Raw genomic sequence first — 10389 nt, forward strand, 5'->3', positions numbered from 1 at the left:
GTATGGATTACCTCTCAATGTAAAAAAACCAAAAAGCCTCACCACTGGACCAATAAACAACATTCTTATCAATGGAGAAAAGACTGAAGTTGTCAAGGACTTCATTCTTCTTGATCAACTATCAACACTCATGGAAGCAGCAGTCAAGAAATCAAACGACATATTGCCTGATGCACGGACCTTTTTAAAATGTTGAAGAGCAAAGATGTCAGCTTGAGGACTAAGGTGCACCTGGCCCAAGCCATGGTATTTTCAATAACCTCATATGCATGCGAAAACTGGACAGTGAATAAGGAAGACAGTAGAAGAATTGATGCATTTGAGTTATGGTATTGGAGGAGAATATTGAAAAGTGTCATGGGCTGCCAAAAGAACAAATAGATCTGTGTTGGAAGAAGTGCAGCCAGAGTGCTCCTTGGAGGCCAGGATGGTCAAACTTTGTCTATCAACTTCGGACACATTCTCAGAAGGGACCAGTCGCTGGAGAAGGATATCTTATTTGGTAGGGTGGAGGGTCAGACAAAAAGAGGAAGACCCCCCAGCAACATGGATTGGCAAAGTGGCAGCATCAATGGGCTCAACAATTGTGAGATTGGCCCAGGATCGGGCAGTGTGTCGTTCTGTTGTGCATAAAGTCACTATGAGTTGGTACTGACTCGATGGTACCTAACAACACCACCACCACCAACATGAGTGGGAACCGACTCGATGGCACTTACCAACAATTATTGTTGTTGTTAAGTGCTGTCGAGTCGGTTCCGACCCATAGCGACCCTGAACAGGGTTTCCGAGGCTGTAAAGCCTCATCTTTCTCCCACGGAGCAGCTGGTAGTTTCGAACTGCTGACCTTGCATTTCACAGCCCGATTCATAACCACTACGCTACCAGAGCTCCTTTACCAACAATATACAGCAGGTACATTGTCCCTGCTTTGGAGGTCCCTGGGTGGCACAAACTGTTAACGCTGGGCAGTTTGAGTTCACCCAGCGCTGCCTTGGAAGAATGGCATGGAGATCTACTTCCAAAAACTCAGCTACGGAAAGCCTATAGAGCACAAATCTACTCTGACACATAAAGAGGCTCCTCCACGGTAACAGGTTTTAACTGGTGTCTCAATGAAACTGAGAAAGACACCCTCATCCCCACTCTCAAACCCCTACACCAAAATAGCGAATGAATGCTGAGGGTGAATTACCAAATACCGTGTTGTCAGCGGCTGGGAGTATCACCATCACTTCTCTTCAGTTCATCCCTCACTGCCACCTAAGAAAATGTAAATGTAGTGGCAATAGTAACTGACCACGGGCCCTCTGTTGTTCACCCCTCGGAGCCAAATTCCTCCACACCGCGAGGCGACCCCCTCTCCTCACGCCAGAAGACGTTTCAGTCGCGGCTGGGGCCTCCTTGGGCCAAGGGCCGGGAGAAGTCTCAGAGTGCGGGACTCAAACATCGCTTGGTGGAAGGCGGATTGGGAATCCCCTGCGCATGACCCAAGGGCCATTGGAAACCAAAGGTTTCTCAGTTGTTTTCCTAGCCCGCCAGAACCTTGGTTGCCCGGACGTCCCCCGCCCCCAGCGGAACTACAATTCCCAGCACCGCTGCCGCCCGGACACCCGGAAGCTGAAGTTGGGAGGGGAGGAAGACTCTGAGACCCAGCCAACAGGCCAGGGGTTAATCTAGCAAGAAAAAGGGGGCGGGAAGGTCTGTGGGGGTACCTGTCAATTCGCCACCATGAACGTGGTTTTTGCTGTGAAGCAATACATTTCCAAAATGATAGAGGACAGCGGACCCGGTATGAAAGTACTTCTCATGGATAGAGAGACGGTGAGTTTGTTTTCCCTTCAATATTTATGAAGCAGCCGTTTCCCTTTCCAATAGCTAGTCCCATTCCACTGTAGAATATAGTATTTAATTAAAGATTTTTAAAACGAGAGTCAGTTCTGGAAGGAAACTGAGAAGTTGCATAAAGCTTGCCCAGTGGATTTTCAGAATACATGGCTCCAGCCATTGCCTACAGATTTTTGAATCCGGAGCAATTTATAGGAATCAGAAATCTATTTCTAAATGTCGCTATCAAGAAATAATGTGTGACACAGAGTACTAGGAATATTTTTAATAGCCCTGTTATTTCCAGTCAACGTTGTGTTTTTAAAATAAAGCCGAGATGATAGGTTATTATTGGTCAAAGACCTTAAAAAACAACAACTCTTTAAGGTGATGCAAATTATGGATTGTCTATGTACAGAGAGAGCACATTTTTCATTCTTGTACAATGCCTAGGTGCTTTGAATACTCAGTAAACTTTAATTCATATGTTAGCATTTAAGTTATCCAGCTAAGGATTAATGAAAAAATAATTTAAAAAATCTTAGCTATTGCTGTTTGTTTTTGTTATTCTGGATTAGCAAGATTTTAGTAATTCTTTTTCTTTACAGACTGGAATAGTGAGTATGGTATACACACAATCAGAGATTCTTCAGAAAGAAGTGTACCTCTTTGAACGCATTGACTCTCAAAATCGAGAAACTATGAAACATCTGAAGGCAATTTGTTTTCTTCGACCTACAAAGGTACTACGTGAACTGAATTGCCATCTGGCCCAGGCAAATGCAGAATATTCTGGTTTAAAAGCATTAAGGAGGCAAAATAAATTTTAATATCATCATTCATGGTATCATAACTATCCTTATCTATCAATTATAACCTGACTTTCTCCTTTCCACATCTCAGTTCATCCTTCACAGCCAGTTCTTCCTTCAAAATGTCTTTTAGGTTCTTGGCTACTTCTAAAGCCACTACTATAACAGAAACCCACATCACTTTATTCCTGGATTTACATCCATATCTTCTTGTTAGTAAGTGCTATCAAGTCAGTTCCGACTCATAGTGACTCTATACAGGGTTTCTGAGGAAGAGCTGGTGGGTTTGAACTGTTGACCTTGTGGTTCACAGTCCAGTGCTGATCCTATAGTGCTACACCATGAATCCAACATCTATATCGGTCATACCATATATCATTGCCACTTAATCTTATATGTAACTATCAGTGTCTTAAATCTATATAATTTTCTTCAAATCTATATTCAGGAACCTATAGTGGCTCAATTTTATGATTAAATCGATATTTGGTAGACCAATAGTCAAACTCCTCTTGTAATTGGTCTGGTCTGTCCATTTGTATCCAGCCTTCCTATGACCCTACTCTGCTTCTTCACTACAGCCTTTTTATCATACCTCTACATCCTCATTTCTGTACCCTATTTTCTTGTTGTCTTCCCCTAATATAAGGTTCTTTAGCATTCTTTTAGCCATTGTCCATTACTTTCTAAATATATCTTGAGTAGCTTCTTTAAAAGTACTTTCTTAATTAATTGCATATTCTGTTGCAATATGAATATCTATATTCTTCAATTCCAGTGCACTCTTTGGCCAAGCTTATGCATATAGATAAATCAGATCATGTCACACACACACCCCTCCCCCCAACACTTGAAATCCTTGAATGACTTCTCATTATTTTAGGATAAAGACAAAATTCCTTAATTGTGTAGCGTAGTGGTTAAGAATCGGGCTGCAAACCGCAAGGTTAGCAGTTTGAAACTACCAGCTGTTTCGTGGGAGAAAGATGAGGCTTTCTGCTCCGGTAAAGATTTACAGCCTCGGAAACCCTCCCTGTACAGGCTCGCTATGAGGCGGAACCGACTCCATGGCACATAACCAACCAATCAGTATGCACATAACCAACCAATCAGATAAATTATAAACATCACAGTAGGTCAGAGTCTTGGGTTTAATAAATTAAAAGTCAAAATGAATATACTCATTGCCACTGAGTCACTGATGCCTCATAATGACCCTACAGGAAAGAAGAGAATTGCCCTAGAATGTTTCCAAGGCTGTAATCTTTAGGGAAGCAGTCCGTTACATCTTTCTCCCTTGTAGTAGTCTTGAACTGCTGACTCTTCAATTAGTAGTTGAGCACTTGACCACTGTGCTACCAGGATCCCTTTAAATTAAAGGGAATATAATTAACTATATTTCTCTTAACTGTTCTTTTTTAAAGGATAGAGAAATTTTAATATCCTATATAAAATTTTTTATCAGATGAGTATATGAATGAGCATCTCGAGGAACCTTTGCAGAATTGTCAATTTTATGTTGTAATAAGGGGGCTTCAAAAAGTGTGTGGAAAAGATAATGAAATTTTCCCCAATTTTTTAAAGTCTTGTGTTTCAACATCAAATTTCCTTATACTTACAGTTTAATTTGACTAAGGTACAACTAATCCATATTTAATGTTTACATGTATATATACATATATATTACTTCTGAGCATTATGTTTTGTCTCTTTTTCGTTCACAACCATCTCTCTCCTCCAACAGATACACATTTAATGTAAACCACATTACACAGTGGACTCTCAATAGACACAAATAAATCAGTGGATGATATTTATTACTTTTTCACTTAAGCAATTTCCTTCATATTTTGTTTGTCTGTTCTTTCTTTCCTAGGAAAACGTGGATTATCTAATTCAGGAGCTCCGAAGACCCAAATATAGTATATATTTTATTTGTAAGTATTTTACTTATTAAAAAATCGTAGTTAGTATGCTTAGCTGAGTGTATTATATCAATAAATTAACTGAGTCATCATTATGTCTTTTTTTTAATGTCCTTTCAAAGTATTAAAAATCTTGTAATCAGCATTCTATTCCAGAATGCCAAAGATGGTTTCTATTCATCATTGATCACATAAATTAAAAAAAAAAGTTTCAGTTCTACTTTGTATTTGATGATGTTTTATAAGTGCCAAAGTTCTAAGTAGTCAAATTTTATATCGCACATTTGACATGTTGTTATGGTTAAGTGACATTGAGTTGGTTCTGACTCAGTGACCCTGTAAAGGGGTTTCAGATGCGCAGTGGTGGGTTTGAACCACTGATCTTGTGGTTTGCATTTCAGTACTTAGCTATAGTGCCATACCAGGTCTCCTATAAAATATATAGGTCTAGATATTCCTATTTTATACTTCAATGAATTGAGTTATAAGTGCTGATTTATTAATTTGGGAGGAGGTTGTACTTGTGTTTGTTGAAAAACAGATTTACTATATATACCAGATAAAAATATTTCCTTTCTCTTCACTACTTTATGTGACACTTTAGAGTACAAGTCATTCAGTAGGCATCTCTCACTCACTTTTTTTGGTTTAGAAATAAACTAAGTGTGTGGGTACTGTATAATTTACATACATTTTTCAATGTTGTTGTTGTTGTCAAGTACCATGGAGTCGGTTCCGACTCATAGTGACCCTGCACAGAGTTTCCAAGGCTGTAAATCTTTACAGGAGCAGAAAGCCTCATCTTTCCCCCGTGGAACCACTGGTAGTTTCGAACTGCTGACCTTGAGGTTGGCAGCCTGACTCATAACCACTACGCTAACAGAGATCCTTACACACACACATATATCTGCCTTGGAAGTTACATCTGTTCTCCTCTAGATGTCATTGTTGATCTTTTTAAGATTCAACAAAACAAAAACCAAACCCAGTGCCATCAAGTAGATTTTGTTCTCTGGTCACATAGTGGTTAAGGGCTTGTCTGTTATTTCAAGAGTTCTGTGATTTGAACCAGCAGCTGCTCAAGGAGAGAAAGATGTTGCAGTCTGATTCCATAAAGATTAAAGAAAACCAAACCAAACCCGTTGCCATTGAGTGGATTTCAACTTACTGTGACCCTCTGATGTGTCTCTGTCTGTCGGATAAGCACTGGACTGCTAACTACAAGGTTGGCAGTTCAATCCCACAAGCGACTTCTCAGAAACCCTATGCAGGATTGATAATTAGTTGGAACTGAGTTGGCAGCGCTTAACAACAATAGAACACAGTAGGACTGCCCCATAGGGTTTCTAAGGCTGTAAATATTTACAGAAGCAGCCTACCACCTCTTTCTCAAGTAGCTCATAGTTCCTCAAGGATCATTTGGTGGGTTCAAACTACCAACCTTGGTTAGCAGCCAAGTGCTTTACCCATTGCACCTTCAGGAATTGTAAAGATTATAGCCATGGGAAACCTCTGAGATAGTTGTTATCTGTCCTGCAGTGTCACTATGAGATTATAGAATTGTGCTTGTTGTTAAGTGCTTTCAAGTTGCTTCTAACTCATAGTGACCCTCTGCAGGGTTTCTAAGGAGTGGCTGATGAGTTTGAACCTCCGACCTACAGTTCAAACTGACCTTATGATCTAGTGCTGTATCCCACAGTGCCATACCAGGACTCCAATATACTCTATCTTAATGGATTTCAAAACCTTATGTAGGGAGTTTGAGAACTGTTAAAACTTATGTGGATGCTTTAGAATTTTCAGGTTTTTATACCTAGATTTTAGTCTAAAACTTTCTTCAGCACATGTTACTATTTAATAATGATACAAAAAGAAATAACATTTGTATGTTTCTCTCAACTCATATACACGCACATACTTGTATGCACACACATAGTTTTATATACTCATATTAAAGTTGTTAAATGCCGTCAAGTCTGTTCCAACTCATAGCAACCCTATATAGATTTTCCAAGAAGCGGCTGGTGAATTTGAACCATCGACCATATGGTTCAAACCGACCTTGCAGTCCCGTGCATTATCCCCCAACACCACACCAGGACTCCCATATTAAGGTTGTTGTTGTTTAGTGTCATCAAGTTGGTTCCAACCCATAGTGGTTTCCGAGGAGCAGCTGGTGAGTTTGAACCACCAACCATTGCATTTCAAATGGCTTTGCAGTCTTGTGCATTAACCCACAGTACCACAAGGTAGTTAGCACTAAAACCCACTGCTGTTGAGTTGATTCTAGCTCATAGCAACCTTAGATAGAGTTCCAAGTGTGTACATTTTTATGGGAGTAGACAGCCTCATCTTCCTCCCAAGGAGTGGCTGGTAGGTAGGTTTGAACTATTGACCTTGCAGTTAGCAGCCTGATGCCTAATCCACAGTACCACTAGAGCCCATGAAAAATAATCTTTGTTTACATTTCCTGTGTAGGACAATAAATTTCAGAATTTTATTTGAAGTTAACGAAAATTAATTTGTAGATAATAATTTGATTCCTGTCATTGGAGTCCTGGTGTGGTACTATAGTATAAGCACTGGACTGCAAGGTCAGTTTGAACCATATAGTCAGTTCAAACTCACCAGCTGCTCCTTGGAAACCCTTTACAGGGTCGCTATGACTTGGAGCCAACTCAACAGCACTTAACAACTACAACAATGTGATTCATTACATACTTCCAGCATAATCTGTATTAGCTCTAAACTGTCTTTTTTCTCATTCTATTTTATTTTTGGATGTTTTTATGTTAACAGCTCTCTTCTATAATATGTCTCTCCCCTCCTTTAGTAAAATAGCCTTTTTATTATGGGAGTTTCCAAATATATATAAAAGTTGTTAAGTGCCGTGGAGTCAATTTTGACTACAGTGACCCAGTATAGTGTTCCCAAGGAGCAACTGGTGTGTTTGAATCAGTGACCTTGCAATTGGTAGTCCAGTGATTATCCTACAGCACCACACTAGGACTCCAAGATTGTTGTTATTGTTAAGTGCCGTCAAGTAGGTTCCAACCCATAACAACGCTAGATACGGTTTCCCAGGAGCCGCTGGTTAGCTTGAACTGCCGACTTTGCAGTTCAAACAGCTTTACAGTCTGATGCATTTCATTAACCCACAGTGCCACACCAGTACTCGGAGTCCATATATATATATAGTTATAATTGTATACTAAATCTCTGTGTACCCATCATCCAGTTTCAACAATTATCAAGCCATGGCCAATCTTGTTTTAGCTATACTGTCACCTACTTCCTCACCAAAACTATTTGGAAGCAAATTTAAAACATGTAATTTTATCCATAAATATTTCAGTATGCATCTCTAAAAGATAAAGACTCATTTTTAAAATTCTATTATTCAGCTAAATAAAAATGAAAATTAATCAGTATATTCAGACTATTTTCCCTCAGTATTCAAATTTCCCATTCTCACATGTCTAGGTTTTGTTTTGTTTTTTAGTTTATTTGTTTTAATCTGGATCAAAATAAGGTCTACATATTGCTGTTGGCTAATGTCATTTTTGTTTCTTTAATCTTCTATAGGTTCTCTCTCTTTTTCTTTTCCTAACAAATTATTTATTGAAGAAACTGAATTGAATATAAAGTTTCCTACACCTTGGATTATGCTGATTGCATCCCCGTGGGGGTAGTTTAACATGTTCCTTGCAATTCAGCATGTTCTTCTACCTTCTAGTCCCTGTAAATTCATAGTTGGGTAACCAAATCCAAACCTTTCGCTTGTCAAGTCAATTCCAAAATGACCCTACAGAACAGAGTAGAACCGCACCATAGGACTTCCTGGTGTAGTGCTGTTGAATCAGCATTGGACCATGAACCACAAGATTGGCTGTTCAAACCCACCAACTGCTCCTTGGAAACCATATTTAGGGTTGCTATGAGTCAGAACCTACTCAATGTCACTTAACAAGAACAACAAAATCTTTAAGGAAGCAGACTACCACGACTTTCTTAAGAGATGGATTCAAACCAGCATTTTTTGATTAGCAGCCAAACACTTTAACCAATACACCACCAGAACTGCTGGCAGTAGTTGAATAGAGAAACTTAATTCAGATTAATTTTTTGACAAGAGTACTTCATAGGTGATGTGTGCTTGCATTGGTTTTCTCTTATTGTGATATTAGCACTTTTTGATGCTGAATACCTAGATCCATTTATTCATTGTTATTGTTGTTAAGTGCCCTTAATTTGGTTTCAGGCTGTATAGGGTTTCCAAGGCTGTAAATCTTTGTGGGAGCAGAAAGCCTTGTTTTTCTTCTGCAGAGTGACTGGTGGGCTCAAACTGCTGACCTTGTGGTTCACAGCCCAGTGCTTATCATACAGAGCTGGTGTTATTAGAATTCTGTCATTATCTTCTCTCTTTGTTTTAGCTGGAATATTCATTCTATAAAAATAAATTTCCCATCATCTACTATTTTGTTACTTAGTGATATAGTTTATATACAAAAGACAGGATAACAGCTTACTGTTTTCCCTTTATTTACTATTATCAGTAGTATTATCAATTTGATTCTCTAGAACCCTCCAGTAGTGGTCTTTTTCTGTGTGTTACTATGAATTTATTAATTTAAACATATTTATGCAGCTCATTCCAATTATAAGGCTTTTTTTTTTTTTTTTTTTTTTAACATATGTCATGTTGTTGTTATTAAGTGCTGTTGAGTGGGTTCCAACTCATAGCAACCCTGTATAGGGTTTCCAAGGAGTGGTTGATGGGTTGAGTGACCCTGTATAGGGTTTCCAAAGCATGGCTGGTGGGTTTGAACCACAGATCTTGTGGTTAGCAGTCCAGTGCTTACCCTACAGTGCCACTCCATTTTACATATGTCACAATGTATATTATACCAAATTTCACTTTTTTATTATTATGTTTTGTCAGACCCATTTATGTATAACTGCAACAGAGATGAGCTACTTTGAGTCAATTGAAGCTCATGTGTCTGTTTCAGATTTCAGTAATGTGATCAGCAAGAGTGAAGTGAAGTCATTGGCTGAAGCTGATGAGCAGGAAGTTGTGGCTGAAGTTCAGGTAAACGTATTGGTTCACTAACACATCTCTTATATTGGCCTTTATTAAAAATACTGAGTCTTAAAATAAGGCAGGTGCTGTGTCAAAAGAAAGGAACCTGTCAAACAGATAAAATAGATGTGTATTGCGCCAGGTCATATTGACTTGATGGCAATGGGTCTGGATGCTCATATTTAGAAAATTTGGAAGAGGTATCAAAATGAATGGGAACAGAATTAAAAGGATCAGAGAAAATGCATAATACAGAGATTAAGAAGGGTTCCACAGGATGGGGTCAGAATCAGATACTGCATGGCCAGATTTATGAGCCACACTGTAAGAATATTCATAATAGAACTATGCCTGATTGGAAGAAAATAGGAAACAAAAGTTGTGAATGAGTTTTCTTAAAGTTCTGTTTGTGATTATCTTGCTTATTCTAAAACATTTAATCTGCATATAATATATCTCAGAAAATGTCATTATGCCTTTTCCTTCTCAAACACGTAGTATTCTTGAATACATTTGTGATATGGTCACTTGAATGAAGAATAGTGTGTTAAGTAACAACAATTAAACAAATTTTAGATTTCTCAGAAGAATTTGCTAGGTTATAAATGAACAAAAAAGAATGACCTATTTTAAATTGTATACGCCACTGAACAGGAAACTTGTTTTTTATCTGATTGCAACATTGCATATCCTATTGTTGTTGTTAAGTCCTGTTGCATCAGTTCCAACTCATAGTGATCTT

The 10389-nt window shown here is 38.6% G+C and overlaps 1 protein-coding gene across 1 annotated transcript in view; it reads left to right on the forward strand.

Moving 5' to 3' along the window:
* Positions 1 to 1683: 1683 nt before the first annotated feature.
* The window catches only part of VPS45 (vacuolar protein sorting 45 homolog (S. cerevisiae)), a 114084-nt gene continuing 105378 nt past the window's right edge, over positions 1684 to 10389 (forward strand). Inside the window, exons 1-4 of the mRNA XM_006861353.1 lie at positions 1684 to 1824; positions 2436 to 2570; positions 4516 to 4576; positions 9577 to 9656. Of these exons, the coding sequence (XP_006861415.1) occupies positions 1732 to 1824; positions 2436 to 2570; positions 4516 to 4576; positions 9577 to 9656 (369 nt within the window). The 5' untranslated portion in view covers positions 1684 to 1731. The remainder of the gene's footprint in view (positions 1825 to 2435; positions 2571 to 4515; positions 4577 to 9576; positions 9657 to 10389) is intronic.

Source organism: Chrysochloris asiatica, unplaced genomic scaffold (assembly GCF_000296735.1).
Source record: "Chrysochloris asiatica unplaced genomic scaffold, ChrAsi1.0 scaffold00042, whole genome shotgun sequence".
NCBI classification, from domain to species: domain Eukaryota; kingdom Metazoa; phylum Chordata; class Mammalia; order Afrosoricida; family Chrysochloridae; genus Chrysochloris; species Chrysochloris asiatica.